The sequence below is a fragment of the Danio aesculapii genome, chromosome 20 (assembly GCF_903798145.1).
Source record: "Danio aesculapii chromosome 20, fDanAes4.1, whole genome shotgun sequence".
NCBI lineage: Eukaryota > Metazoa > Chordata > Actinopteri > Cypriniformes > Danionidae > Danio > Danio aesculapii.
This window is the reverse complement of record NC_079454.1, coordinates 18,301,810-18,318,148: the sequence shown is the minus strand read 5'-3', so window position 1 is coordinate 18,318,148 and position 16,339 is coordinate 18,301,810. Positions and strand designations below refer to the sequence as shown.

Below are 16,339 nucleotides of genomic sequence, written 5' to 3'. Positions count from 1 at the left end.
TTTTGCTTGTTTTAAAGAAAAATCCACTTATTTTTGACATTATTTCTGAAAAACGAGACCTTTTTTTTGTTAGTCTAGAAACTGCCTCTTGATTTAAGAATCTTTAGATATTTGGACTTGAAACGAGTAGTAAGACAAGCTTGTTTTACTTCAACACTTCAAGGCATAGTTACACATGTTCCATGCCCTTACTATAGTAACTACAATGAACTGTGCATAATTACAACCCTAAAACAAAACCACATTCTAACCTCAAACATATAGCAAGTACATGCGATTTAATTATCACTCCATTAAATTAATAGTTCCACTGTAATTGCGTCACCTAAAAATAAAGTGTAACCCAATGCATTAAAGGGTTGTTTACTTTTAATGAACATGTGCTGTTAATTTACTCATCCTCAGGAAATCCCTTATATAGATTTTATTTTTTTTATTTTAGCTAAAATTTGTCAATTCAATGACTTCCTGCATTTTGAGAGTCAAAAAAACATAACAGGTAAACAAAATTAATACCCGTGGCTTCAAAGGGTACGCTTATTCTGGATTCTGCAACTTGTATCAGACAGTTGGATTTATTTAAAGGTCTTTTACAGTGTAAATATTAGTTTAACTACTTTGCTGTATGAACTAATTACTTTCTGTATGGTTAGAATACGGGGTTAGTTGCATGTATGTGTGCATAAATAATTGTAATTTCTGTAGTTAGTACATGGAACGTGTAATGACATCTTAAAATGAAATGTTATTAATAATTGTAGAACAGCATCTGGAGTTTATATATGACAGGACACTGGAGACAAATAATATTGATTAAAAAAAAAGCAACATTGTTTTTTAAAAGGGATAGTTCAACCAAAAATGTTTTTTTTTTTTTTAAGCAATAGCCATTGACATCCTTAGTAGAGACAAGCAAAAAATAGAAGTAAATGGCTATTGCTAAAAAAAAAATAAATAATAATAAAATAAAAAAGTAAGCAACATTCATTTTATTGTTTTTATGAATTATTCCTTTAAAACGTTGGATGTAGTACATTAAAATACATAAAAAAAATCCTATAGAAGTGAATGGCAGCCTTTTCCAACATTCTTTATAATATCCTGTTTTGTGTTTAACAAAAACAGAACCACTTAAGTGTAAGTACATGTTCATTTGCGGTGAACTATCCCACCATGTTTGAAGATAAGATATAGTCAGGGTAGGGCACAATGTAAATAAAGAAAAAATAAAAAGATGAATGTGATGAGTGACTGATTTCGACTTTAGTAGCAGCTTCTCTCAACTCAAATTATGTTTTAGTTGGAACAAACTTGTTCTTGCTTTTATCAACACCAGAGTGCTGCAGGAATGAGTCCCATAAAACCTGGAAATGAGTAAGCATTATCACACTTCTGGTTTCATAGACTTGAGGGTTTTCAGTTAAATAAGATATTTAATAGGCTTAAATACAGTTTGTGGTTAAGACATGCTTAATATATATTCCCATATTTTCGTGGTACGACAAAATGTCCTCAATGGCCACTTTAATAGGTACACCCTAAAAGAACTGCATTGTGAACCCTGTTTTGCCTTCAGAAAGGCCTTAATTGGAAACCATTGACTTCCATAGTATTTTGTATCGGTGTCCCACATGGTTCAAAATATATTTGTGCTAAACAGAAGAAAAACACCAATTTATGAATCACGCATGAAGTGGGTAAGTTCATTTTTGTGTGAACTATCTTTTCAAGTTATCCTTTCTATCAGCTTAAACCCGTCTGGCCAATCTCTTGTCAAGTGTCAACATACAATAAACCATTACCACAAAGGTTTTCCGAGGCATTCAGTATCGTCATGCCAAACAGGAAAACTCATCTTCTAAATAATTACGAATCATAAAGTTTTGTTGGTCACGGAGTTTATTTTATGAAAAAATTCAGATTTTTGGCTACAATTTGGCTACAAATTGGTCTTGGACTGCGAATCTGTCATCAGTAAAGCACTAGTAGAAAAGAGAATTAAAAGACAATGATCACCTGCTATCCTTTACCTTGTAGAACCCAGAGACGGTGTGTAATCTCTACCAGACGTTGCCTGAAGGACCTGTTCTCATGGCAGATGGCCACAAGAACCCTTACTCTGCTGAAAATACTCTTGCCAGGTCCTCTCCACGTCACATGTCTGTCACAGAGCGCCTGCGCATGGTCATTCAAGAGTTGGTTGACACAGAGAAATCTTATGTCAAGGTATATAGCTGTGGCGTTTTAAATATTACAGATTTTTAAAAATATTACAGACATGTAAGACATTAATCAATACATAGTGTTTCTTATATTAAATGAACACTAATATTTTAGATAATAAGCTCATTTTACAACTCCCCTAAAGATAAACATTTGAGTTTCATAATTTTTAATCAGTTTAGCCGATCTCTGAATATGGTGGGAGCAATTTTAGCTTAGCTTAGCATAGATCATTGAATCGGATTAGACCGTTAGCATCTCTCTCAAAAATGATCAGAGTTTCAATAATTTTCTTATTTAAAACTTGACTCCTCTGTAGTTACATCATGAACTTAGACTGGTGGAAAAATGAAAAGTAGCTAAAAGGTAAATTATCGCAACCCTTTGGTCATTTTTGAGCGAGATGCTAATGTTCTAACCCGATTCAATGATCTAATGTGAAATGAGGCTATTTTCCAAAAAAGCAACGTGTTCCTTTTACACAATTATACCCTTCTTGTCTTGTTCAGGACCTCGGATCACTATTTGAGATCTATCTGAAGCCTTTACAAAGAGAAACGTTCCTTAGTCATGATGAGGTATGTTTTGGTGTGTAAAATGATTCGTTTTAGTGGCCACTAAACTGAAACTAAACTCATTTTGTTTTTGCACATCATGTTGGTAATTGTTTTCCTATAGATGGAGTCACTGTTCGGCAGTCTGCCAGAGATGCTGGACTTCCAGAGGGTTTTCCTACAGACCCTAGAGGACAGGACAACTTCCTCACCAGACTACCATGCGCTAGACTCTCCAGAGAAACTCAAGGTAAAAAATTATGCTGAAAATCAAGTATGATTTATTCGCTAACGTACAAAAGTCTGGATTTCCTAGAATATTAGAATAAAAGTATTTTGTTGGCATTTTTGAGGGATATTTAAATAGGTCATTTGGAATTGGGTGCAAGGGTCAAGTTAAGCCAGTGTTGTTATTGTGAACTAAACTGAAATTAAACAATTACAAATAGAAATTAAATGAATTAATGTTTCTAAACGACTAAGATTTCAACTACAATTATTATAAGTGATTCTTTTTTATATTGACACTTTATTAGACAAAAACTTCATTGGCAATGATTACAATATTTGTCTTTTTGATTCATAAAAAATTCTCCTCCCCTGAAATATTTACATTATTAAAATAAAAGTTAATTCTAATATTTAAAACAATTATAAAATTATATAAATAATAGTAAAACAAGTCTTAGTTTAACATTTACAGTGGTTTGGATATTTTTTGAGTCTTAATTCGATCTAAACTTGATAGATGATCTGTTTTGCATACTTATCTTTCAATCTCCCTTCCAGAAACTTCTCTTCTCCTTGGGCGGATCTTTCTTATACTATGCAGATCACTTCAAACTTTACAGCGGCTTCTGCGCCAATCACATTAAGGTGCAGAAAGTTCTGGAAAGAGGTAAAACATAAGCCATAAGTCATCTGACAAATGTATCATGGTATATTACCGACTGACATCTCAAGAATAAAGTTGATGTGCATGGTTTGTTTCATTCTCGGATTACAGCCAAAACAGACCGTGCATTCAAGGAGTTCCTGGAGGCGAGGAATCCCACCAAACAGCACTCGTCCACGCTGGAGTCGTACCTCATTAAACCCGTGCAGAGGGTCCTGAAGTATCCGCTGCTGCTGAGGGAACTGGTGTCTCTCACTGACCCTGAGAGCGACCAGCACACCCACCTCACAGGTGAGCCAAAATCAAACAGTTATCACAAGGGAACTGCGGGGTCTTTTTCTGCATCACGATTCGCATACTTATACAATGTTCTAAAAGTAAAGAAAAGTCCACACTGTAGTTTTGAGTGCGTAACAGAAGAGTATGCAAACTTTGGGACATACTAGCTCCTCATAATAGACTGTTATGCTGCTTAACTGCATCCCCATGTCAATCATCTCAACAAATCATCCACATTTCTTTCATATTTAATAACCTACCATATTGGAGATGCAGCAGGAGGTTAATCTGTCATTCGTGAGTCTTTCTTGCAGAAAAATCTCCTCAGGTCTTTGTATAATTATGCATTTAGAAGTTAGGTCTTTATATAAGTTCATGTTGTTGCAGATTAAATATAACACCGTAAACGTAATTCACCTGAAACATCTTTCAAACTAATTTACCGAAGCCTCTCTACTTGACTGTTGGTCTCACGTGTCCGCTATGTTTGTAGTTCCTTTACACTTTTTCACCCAAGTTTCTAGTTAGAATTAACGTCCAACACGCAATGTATTGTGTGCAATCTTAGAGGATCGAGTGCGAACAGTTCTACACTTCGAACTTCTACTGGAAATAGTACTGTAAACCATCCGGGAACCTTTGGCATACTCTTTTCAACATACTACGGTTTGGGACATACTAATTCTATTTTTGAATACTATTTAGGATGGATAGAATGCAAATAGGGATTTGACTGACAAAATATTGTGTTGTAGGTCTTAAATCATTTTAAACAGGTCTTTATTTTCCTATTTCCCGCACTTTTTTGGAGGGTCTTCGAGGTGTGCATTGGATAGGAGCAGGGCTTAATTTGTGCTGGAATAAGCCAGATCCGTCACCTCTAAAATCGGATCTGGCACCTCATTTTACTGATCCCCGTCCTCAGATCAATAAAAATATGCTCCTGCACACTTGTAGCTTGCAGAAACTTAATTTAAAAACCCATATAATTAATGATGATGATGATGTCAATAAGTTTACATTTAACTTTATATTTAAAATAGATATAAAACGGTGCTTAAAAAGCAGTGCTTAATTTGAAATGTAGATCAATGGCGAAAAGACAAATTTACGAGATTATTTTAAACAGAGTACAATGTCTCAAACAAAACAAGCTATATTTCTAGGCTATAGATGATATCAAGGGTTAAAATTGACCTGTAACAAAAAAAAAGATCATTTAAACTCATTTAACAAGTATTTTAGAAGCAAAAAACTAAACTAATAATAATAAAATTAAGTATTTAAAAAAGATACGTGCCTGCCTTGTGACAGACAGTGCGTCCTTGTAGTTTCCCTTTGCATAAATGTTGTTACATTTTTTCATAATAGATTTACAGCGAGGGAAAACATTTTATACATAAAGATTGGAATAAAAACAGAATAGTTTTTACAGTACATGCACACTATAAAAGCTACTAATGCAAGCTGTAATTCACTTAAATTGGCCCACCAGATTGATTGCATGAATGCTCCGTTACCTCTCTCTCTCCTCTAGTCACATGCTGCATCCGTTACCCCAAATTGTTCTGGGACCTCACAATTTACAAATTAAGCACTGGATAGGAGTCACTTTTAAAAGATAGTCAAAACCAATTCAGTCACCAAATCGGAATTGATAATCAAGAACTGCAGTGTAAATGCAGCTCCTTTACTCTTGTGCTCTATGCTCTATGTTCTATTATGTGCTCCTTTACTCTTGTAACTTAGCTGCATCACTCTTTCATGGTTTGGATATTATTGTTCCAAGTTCACAACTTGTCTATGGGATAATGCTAATTCAGTAATCATCAACCCGATTTTGATCTACAGCTGTAATGACTTTTTAAAATGACTTTGTTAGCATCCCAAAGTTTACAGCAACCCAATAAACACCAAAAACAAGTAGCACTACATAGGGTTTTCTCATTTAAAGTTTCAAACAGCATTCTCTAAAGTATATTCACTGCAGTATTTGCCTTATTCTTCGCATACAAGCGGGTGCAGCCATTTAATCTTTTTGGCTTGAGACTTCCGGTCTCATTTTACTTCCATTCATTTTAACGCGTTAAAACAGCTTGTTATACTGCTTGATCCTGCAAACTGATTTTTTTGTATTATATTATTTTGCTTTGTCTGTATAATCATGAACACACTTGGTTGTAGAGCAAGCAGTTTGACTGTTTTATGCTGTTTATTATTCATAGTCATTTCTCCCATAGGAAACTGAATCGAAAGTTCTAAAACAATCTCAAAATTGAGCACACTTCTGCATTGAAGAATAAGGTCAACACAGTGCATGGTATCAATGTTTACACTGCAGTAAAAATTTTTTAAGTTTTTTCTTACATTGTGCAGACCAATGTAGGTGTTGAGCATCATCTTATTGTTCAGAAAGCATTTCATTTATTATGATTTTTATTTATTTATTTTTATTTTTTAAACTCTACCAGAGTATAATTGTGCTGTTATTTACATAATGGTTCTGTGATAATCTCCATTTCATTTACTTGATTTACTTGACTTTTTCCTTTTGACATAAGATTATTTTGCTGACCCCATTGGCAGATTTAGCTTGTTTTAAGGAAAAACTCACTTAATTTTGGCATATTGTTTTTTAAAACAAGACAATGTGTGTTGCTTGTCTAGAAAATGCTTTTTGATTTAAGAATGTTTTGATATTTGGCCTATAATCAAGACAAAAAATCTAATTAAGAAAATAATTTTTTGTGCCGTTTGGAAAAAAATTGGAAGTTTCAGTATGCTTGTGGTATCAAATATCATTAAAACAACCCTCTCCTATCAGTTCTTACTTCTCGCATCCAGTAGCTCAAAGTTTGTCCAGTCAGTAGAGTTTATAGCAAAATATTTAGCAGTGTTTGCATGTCCTTCAAGGCATAATTTATTAAAATAGAAGTAAAGACTATTTTCCATTCATATATTTCATCATTGAGGATTCCAAAAAATTGTATAAAAATCTTCTGAAAAAAATCTTGTGTCTTGTCACCCCTACTAAGTATTGAGAAATGGCATTAACAAAAGCCTCGTTTCTTCCTTTTTTTATTAACTTCTGATACAGAGGCATTAAAGGCGATGGAGAAAGTGGCCAGTCACATTAATGAGATGCAGAAAATCTACGAGGACTACGGCACAGTGTTTGACCAGCTTGTGGCAGAACAGAGCGGCCTGGAGAAGGAGGTGTGCACAATTCCACTTACATTGTGTTTTTTGCCTTTATAATCTGATTATTAAGACAGTGTGTTGTGCATGGCTTGTGATTCGCCTCACAGCAAGAAGGTTGCTGGTTCGAGCCCCAGCTGGTTCAGTTGGCATTTCTTTGTGGAGTTTGCATTTTCTCCCCGTGTTGTCGTGGGTTTCCTCTGGGTGCTTCGGTTTCCTCCACAAGTCCAAAAACGTGGTATAGGTGAATTGAGTAGGCTAAATTGTCCATAGTATGTGTGTGTATGGATGTTTCCCAGTGATGGGTTGCAGCTAGAAGGGCATACACTGCATAAATTATATACTGGACAAGTGGAGGTTCATTCTGCTATGGTGACCCCAGAGTAATAAAGGGACTAAGCTGAAAAGAAAATAAATGAATGAATGAATATGTTGTGCGTCTCAGGTCACGGAGATCTCTATGAGCGAGTTCATCATTCACAGCACAGCGCTCTGGCAAAACCCCCTGCCCTCTTTGGGCCGCATGAGGAAAGACCCTGAACTCACTCTTTTCCGTAAGTCAGATGAGATTGAATAAGCTTCTATACACACATATTTTACTGTACAATCTGTGTGGTATTTAAAGTCAGTGCTCTTATTCCTCCAGTCTTCAAGAAAGCGCTCATTTTGGTGTATCGGGAAAGCAAGCTAAAGAAAAGAATGGTGAGTTGTGACATGAAGCAATTGTGTTCATTTTAGTTCATTATTTGACATGTAAATAATAATTCAAGTATATCAATATCTTCTATCATTCTTTGGAAAATCATACAAGAAATGAGTGTTACTAAATACCAAAATACCAAATTAAAATGTATTCGTTTACAAAAAAAAGTTTAACACTCACTTGAGGTTGTTTTAAACTTGTATGAAAAAGGGTTAATGTGAATGATGGGAGACTGAAACACATTTGCTAAATAAACTTGCTTTGAAGTAGTGACATAGCGTGACTCCATTATACTTGCCTTTTTTACTGTTGGTTGCTAGGTTACCAATACTACAGTCAGCCACTCTAACTTGATTAAAATGCACTCCATTCGCATGTGGGATTTTGTTTTTATTTGCAAACTTTGAAAAGATTTGTTACATGTTAGGATGGAAACCTTGCTAATATTTGGAGAAGGAAATCCTCATGTTTATGAGCATTTCATGATATTACAATGCGGAAGATATGTGTAGCACTAAATATACAAAAAAAAAAACCTGCTTTTGAAATATACATTAATACTTGATGCTCGCCTAAACTCAATGTGTTTTATCAATAATAAAACAAAAGCAATGAAACGTGTGAAGTAATTTCCTTATTTTCTGGTCACAATATATGGTAATACTTTACTTGAAAGGGTGTTCATAAGGCTGTCATGAAACCTTTATAATCATGGCACATCATAAATGTGAATGATATTTTAGACAATAATGACAACAGTTATTAAGTGTGATCTGCTCAGTTATGTCATTTTAAATGCAATGACATTGTTTATTATGCCAACTTGACATATTATGATTTTAAAGGGGAAATGAAGCACTCAGTCAAATTGACATTATTTTTTACATTGGATTCCACTTTAATGAAAATATATTAAACAAACAGAAAAACGGCATGTTTTACTATAGCTTTTAGACCTAGGGCGCTGCCATCTTGGAATGTCACTGTGTCTGAGGTCACAGGGTTGATTCCGTTCCTTCAGCTGAACAGACACATTGGAAGGAGTGAACATAGAGACTGCAAAGCCTAATTTAACCCAAAGATGTGGGTCTAATATAAAATATATATATTTATTTTATTGTTCTTTTTTCCCTTTTAATTATTGATCCTTTGATGCACTTTGGTTCGCTCTCTGTATTACGCTGCCTGACTGCATGTATAGGTTTCAACCATGGTAGTAACGGACTGAACACAGAGACTGGACAGCCAAATTAAACACAATGCATGAAATTGTAGACGTGCATCGCAGAGCTTGTGCAAATACAACAAATACAAACATTTAAGTTGTGTATTTTTCTTTTGTTAACACCTTTCGTTTTATGCGCTGTGGTTCACTCTCTCTCACGCTGCTTCAGCGCTGCCTGACGAGGGGATTTACATTCAGTCTAATGCAATAATTAAAGCATATGACTTTACTAAATCACGTCTTTGTAGATTATGTCAAGACATATTCCCTTTTCAAGTCGATCAACTCCATCTCAACATGTATGAAGGATGTAAAAAAATGCCATGTGAAAAGCCAATCTTAGTTTGGTTTGAACACGAAAAGAGGTGAAGGTTGTAGTAGTGAAAAGTGAAAGTACCCGCACCCATTACGTCAGTAACGGACCTTGTTGAAACCTATACAGGCAGTCAGGCAGCGTAATACAGAGAGTGGACCAACGCGCATCAAATGATCAATAATTAAAAGGGAAAAAAGAACAATAGAATAAATATATATATTTTTTTTATATAAGACACACATCTGATGCTTGTATTTTCACCAGCTTTACACCCACAACATCACGCATTGGGTTAAATTAGGCTGTCCAGTCTCCGTGTTCAGTCCTTTACTTCCACTGTGTCTGTTCAGCTGAGGGAACGGAACTAACCCTGTAATGTCAGACTAGGCATGGGATGTTTTCAAGTTATACTGCGGTTTGGAAAAGTCAAGGTTTTAAAACCATCAAAATTTTCTGCAATACCGTTCCTAAGGTATGTGTATTATTTTTTAATTAACTTTTTTGTTGTTGTTTTTTTATAACAACAGTATCTCCAGCAGAAAAAATATCCAAAGATGTCACTTTAAATTGTAAAAAAAAAAGGTCTGTTTTTGAAATAAATAAAGACAGCAGAAGTCAATGATTCATTTGAGTTATTTAACATGACATCTTTACGGTTTCAAAATATTTGAAATGTTTTTCAATATAAAATTCATTGTGTTTAAATTGGAAAAAAGTTCTTGTGTTTTACCCAGGGATTTAAAAAGAACATATTTTAGAGCAGTAATCACAATACCCTGAAAACCCATGCCTACTTCAGAAACAGCGATATTCCAAGAAGGTAGCCCCCTTGGTCTAAAAGCTATAGTAAAACATGCCGTTTTCTGCTAAATGGTTACATTAATAGAGTTTGTTTAATATATTTTCAGTTAAGTGGAAACCCATTTACAAAATGATGTAAACTTGACTGAGTGCTTCATTTCCCCTTTAACATCCTTTCAAGTAAAGTGTTCCCACCAGATGCATGCGCAAACAAATCATGATATTGGCGCTTAAAAAGATGCGTGAACATTTTGAGTTTACTCGCTTAATTCATGTGTCACTACACTTCACTTAACGATAGATGCAGATTCGCATAATAGGCAGGGCTTCTGTCTGCCCGGTGACTCTAGTTTCGTTCCTAAATGGCTGTGTGATTTAGGAAGGCTAAAAAACAGATTTTGTTCGGTGCCATATCTGTGTCCACTAGATCGTTTCAGAGGTGCATCCAGCTCTGTGAGTCCATCAAATCCTCCAGAAACTGTACCTGGATGATGGAGGCTTTAGACTAAGAAGTGTTGTTTGGTGTCGGCAAGAGGATTTCCCCTGAGGACACAAACAACTGGCGCCATGTCATAATCACGCCCCTACACGAGCAAGCTCCTGATTGATAGCACAGCACGAATGCAGGATGTCTATTCGCATCTTTGCATTAACATTTTAATCACTTACGCCTGATGCTTTAACCATGTCTAGTGTCAACGCACCATTATCCATTATATTTTAAGTCTAATTTATTCCTGTGATGATCTTTACTTGTGTCTTTAGTCACATGATCTTTTAACTCATATTTGGCCATTTTAAAGCTTTGCAGGAATGTTTTGTATTCATTTATTTTCTAAAGTAAAAAATAAGTTTGAATATGACCGCTAATACTGTAATGTGTATGTTCTTTGATAATAGACTTCTCGACTCGGGGATCTGGATCCTTTTAAATTCCGCTGGCTCATTCCTGTATCATCCCTTCAGGTCCGACCTGGAACTTCAGCAGGTGTGTGTGTTTATCTGAGAGATATCTCTACTGAACATGAGTTTAACATGCATTAAACAGAGGCCATCTGTGTACTCTAACTCCAAGGAAAATATGGAACTTAAGTAAAGAATTTCAAGGACCACTCGAATGTATCATTCAGTGCTCATAATTTAAAATCCACCTATCATAAAAGCTTCAAGCCCATTTGAAAATGAACTGTATGTTGACAAAATGTAAAATCCAGACCATGTTTTGCTTAAACTCCTTATTCTAACATTCTTTAGGGTCAGAAAACCCCTGTGTCTGGGAAGTTGTTCACACCAAATCTGAAGTGGAAGGACGACCGGAGATGTTCTTTCAGCTCTGCAGCAGGTAAACTAGCTAAGTTTCATTGAAAATAAATAAATAAAAATAAAAACGTTAAGTAAAACACACACATGCTGCATTTTAACTGCTAAATATTTTGTCTGGCAAAAATATTACTGTGTCAAATTATGCAATTTTCTTTTGTTAATTATTGTCAAACAAGAGGCTACCAGAGTGGCATGTTTTATATTAGCCTGTGACTGTGTTGTTGACCAATAGGAGAACAGATAGTTTTAGTTTTTCACGATTCACGCCTTCGTTTGTATGTTTAACACTCGTGTTTTCCAAAGTTTTTAGACACCCTTGTAAACAACAATGGAGGACATACAGCAGATTTTGTTCTTGGTTTTGGTAATTGTATTATTACGTTGTTGTGTTTTGGTTGCTTTTCTAAAAAAAATGGTGCATCCTATGTCAACAGTTAATCCTTGCAATACAACATTGTATTGGTAATCTTCAATCAAAATGGAACCATTTGCTTCTGCTTTTGAACAGCAGTCTATTTCCGATGATGTCAGTTTGACCGTTTGGCTGAAATATGCTTAGCCTTGCCCCATCCAACTTTTCCTGCACGTGAAAGATGAGAAGTGCAGAAACTGCCCCCAACTCAATATTCAGTTTTCTCACTCAAACTTTAAATGTAGCGTCGTCTTGTTTTTGTGCGCAGTAATCTGGAGAACAAGGCCAGTGCGGTGCGGGCCATCCGCAATCTGCTGAGAGAGAACGCCAAGAGAATCGCTCCAGTTGAACGGCGACTGAGAGACTTCAACTCTAACTTCACCTTCCCAGAAGAAGCCACCCAGGAGCACTCAGATCACACTCCTGGCAGAGGCCACCAGACAGCCCAAAACTGCCAGAGGGATACGCTCATTCTGAACCTCCCATCCCCAGCCACTCGCTCAGGGCTTCCAGAGAGCAGTCCAACAGCATGAGCAAGAGATCCACACTGTGCTCTCTGACTAGCGCACTGGAAGCTCAACTCCAGAGACTGAACTTTGTAGATGAAGCTCAGGGAATGAGCAAGAGTAGCAGCAGTCAGCAGCTGGATGACCCTTCAGGCCTGCACCTCAACTCTCTGCTGGTCAGGGACTATAGCGTACAGAGCCTGGGTTCAGTGGTCAGTGAGGACTGCTTTTACGACACGCTCATGGGCATCCAAAAAGCTGCCATTCCCACTTTGTAGAGGAAGCAGCTGCTTTGAACATTAAAATGCACTAAAATAAGATTACTGTGCCTTACGCAGAACGTTTTTATATCGGTTGCAAAATCTAGTGAGCTGCCTACCTAGGAAGCCATTTTAAAGCACACAATTACTGCCCCTTTGGGTTATACCTTGCTTTGGTTAAATTCTAAGGACCATGATTTCTTAATGGATATTAGCCAAGATGGTAGAGTTGGAGAAACAATATGACTAAGTATAAATATTTAAAGTTCACTTTTAAAATGTGTTTTGAATAATTATGATCACATTTAACCTTTAAGACATCAAGACTGCATATGTTTCATTAAAAAAATTGTATGGTACACACACTGTTGTTACAAACTTAGTTCAAAATGGTTAAATACAATCAATGCTCCATAATGACAAATGTGATGCTCAATCAGGTTGAGGTCTGGGCTCTGGCTGGGACAATTTGTTTTATTCCTATAAAGGCAGTGCTGAATTTTTTACAGTTTTTAAATGATCCTTCAAATACCAGTGTAATATTCTGATTAAGATTAAATATAGATATACTAGCTATAATATTTAAAATGTAAAATATTAAATTATTTTTAGTGATATCCACATTTATTTTAGGTTTACATTTTTTTACCGTTGATTAATTGTTTTACTATATATTTTTGATCATCAGGCTTGGTGATCAAACACTAAAATTAGTGAAGACTTATTTCCCTTACATTTATCATGTATTGTAATTCTAAAAGTGGATTTTAGATCAGTAGAAGTCATGTAATAAAAAAAAATAAAACAATTTATATATATATATATATATATATATATATATATATATATATATATATATATATATATATATATATATATATATATATATATATATATATATATATATATAATTTTTTATTTTTTTTTATGTTTTTTTTTTTTATATATATATATAGAGCCTTCCAGCTGCAACCCAGTACTGTGAAACACCCATACATACTCGATCTCACACACACATACACTACGGCCAATTTTGTTTACCCAATTCACCTATAGTGCATGTCGTTGGACTGTGGGGGAAACCGGAGCACCTGGAAGAAACCCACGCAAACATGGGTAGAACATGCAAACTTCACACAGAAATGCCAACTAATTCAGCCGGGACTCGAAACCGTGACCTTGCTGTGAGGTGATGGTGCTAACCACTGAGCCGACATGTCGCCTATGGTAAATTCATTGAATAAAAAAAATTCAGTAATTTCATTGGGTAAAGAGAGAACGATCCCTAAAAGAATTCTACTCTTTCACGCATATAAATGATATTCTATACTTTTTAAAATCATAATTAATTTCCAGACAGTAGTTTGTGTTAAATGTATTTGTGTATTAGTGTGTTAATCTGGGTAGTCACATCACTAGAGTTTGGAACAGAGCCTCTGCATATGTGTGCGTGAACAACTTGATGATCCTGCCTTTAAATCCCAGCGTATCCAGATCATAGCATATATGAGCTGCCACGTGTGTTATTAATACACCAGCAAAGACTGTTTTACTGTATGTGAATATTGTTGCTTTACATTTGTACTGCTTGTTTGACAAAGACTTTTCTCAGAGCTGATTTCACAAGTCTGAATACAAATTATTTTGTCTAAATTATGCCTGTATATGTTTCTTACGGATTTTTTAATGTATTCAATAGGCATGTCTTACATCCTGAAGTTAAAAGCTTAAGGAAAAAAGTTTTCTTTGTAGTTCAAGCTTCAACATACTGTTATTGTGGTTGAGATATAAATGTTGATATGCTTTGTTGTCAGTTTTGGAATTTGTAATTTATTTGTAAAAATATGACTTAACTAAAAACATTGTGGAAAATGTTTTTGTTTGAATATTTAATAAATATTGCATATAATTTTCTGGTAGTGTGAAAATGTTTCAGATTTTGGTTCAGATCTACACCTAAATTGTCATTCAGTAACCGTAAACTTCAACAGTTAAAACTTAATCAGTAAAATCTCTTGTTGGGTATATTTAGAATGAGAATGACACATTAAAAGACTCACATAGTAACCTTTTAAAATATTTAAAATTGTACATTTTTATAAACATCTAATTTACAAATATACCAACATTTTGCATTTAATACCTATAATTTAAATGTATTTATTTATGTACATACATTTACATTGTTGTTACAGACTTATTCCAAAATGGGTTAAATACAACCAGTGCCCTATAATGACAAGTCTCTGCTTTGGCTAGGACGATCACAATGGCACATTTTCAAAGTTGTCCCTTAGCCACCATTTTGTTAACTTGGCTGTGCGCTTAACTTTAATTAAGCAGCAGCATTTTCTTATAATTGACTAGTATTAGGTGCATTACAGTAAGGGAAGCCCTAACAAATGTCCTGAGTGAGGAGTCATGGGAGCAAAATTAAAGTATATATTTAACTATTTCCCAAATGATGTTTTACAGAGGTAAAAGTTTTCACAGTATGTCTGATAATATTTTTTCTTCTGGAGAAAGTCTTATTTGTTTTTATTTTGGCTAGAATGAAAGCAGTTTTTAATAAAAAAAATTTTTAGGTCAAAATTATTAGCTCCTTTAAGCTATATATATATTTTCAATAATCTACAGAACAAAAACCTAACCTGCCTAGTTAACCTAATTAACCTGGTTAAGCTTTTAAATGTTACTTTAAGCTGTATAGAAGTGTCTTGAAAAATATCTACTAAGATATTATTTACTGTCATCAGTATATATGATGACATATATATATATATATATATATATATATATATATATATATATATATATATATATATATATATATATATATATATATATATATATATATATATACCATGTGTATGACCGTGTTTTTCCTGTTTTAAATGATAACTGTTTTAAATAATAATTTACACACACAGCATTGTTGATTTACAAAAAAAACATGTTAAATGAAAATCTGAAATATTTTCTGGCATACTTCTAAAAATAAAGATTATTTAGTATTGAAATATGTTTTATTTTGAATATTTCGTAAAATACATTGGTCTTACACTTCATATTTTCAGATTTTTCATAGTATATGTATTAACTCCGGTACTTTTACCATAAACCGACATGTCAACCATTTGGTAGAAGTTGATATTTTAAAAATGATGGGATGTGTTGAAAACAAATGCATTGTGTGTGTTAACTAATAACCTTAGGAGTCAAGCAATGCAGTCCATTTTTTTTTCTTGGTGGGGCAGTTAAAGGGATAAGTATTTGAACATGTCAGAATTTTTCTCAGAAAACATATTTCTAAAGGTGCTGTTCACTGGAAATTTTCGCCAAATATTAATAACAAGCAAATAAACACATCAAAACAAATTTAATTAATTTACAAATGAAGTTGTGTGTAGTAAAATTAAGTGACACAGGAAAAAAATATTGAACACTTTAAGAAAGGGAGGAGTAAAAAGGCAGTGAAAGCCCAGACAGCAGCTGAAATCTCTCAGAAGTTATTTAGCAACCCTCTGACCTTCATCAGTGTAAATTAATATTAGCTGCTTCAGTCCAACATTTACATTGATAGATGATGAAGATGAAACTTGAGTGGACATTTCATGAAGGCCATGATCCAAAACACAGCCAAT

At 34.5% G+C, this 16,339-nt stretch overlaps 1 protein-coding gene across 1 annotated transcript in view; it reads left to right on the top strand.

The window, feature by feature from the left end:
- The window catches only part of LOC130247738 (rho guanine nucleotide exchange factor TIAM2), a 90,840-nt gene extending 77,364 nt beyond the window's left edge, over positions 1 to 13,476 (top strand). Inside the window, 12 exon segments of the mRNA XM_056481172.1 lie at positions 2,038 to 2,226; positions 2,733 to 2,801; positions 2,902 to 3,027; positions 3,567 to 3,675; positions 3,784 to 3,963; positions 7,049 to 7,167; positions 7,595 to 7,703; positions 7,796 to 7,851; positions 11,095 to 11,182; positions 11,449 to 11,536; positions 12,198 to 12,319; positions 12,322 to 13,476. Of these exon segments, the coding sequence (XP_056337147.1) occupies positions 2,038 to 2,226; positions 2,733 to 2,801; positions 2,902 to 3,027; positions 3,567 to 3,675; positions 3,784 to 3,963; positions 7,049 to 7,167; positions 7,595 to 7,703; positions 7,796 to 7,851; positions 11,095 to 11,182; positions 11,449 to 11,536; positions 12,198 to 12,319; positions 12,322 to 12,713 (1,647 nt within the window). The 3' untranslated portion in view covers positions 12,714 to 13,476.
- The last annotated feature ends 2,863 nt before the right edge of the window (positions 13,477 to 16,339 follow it).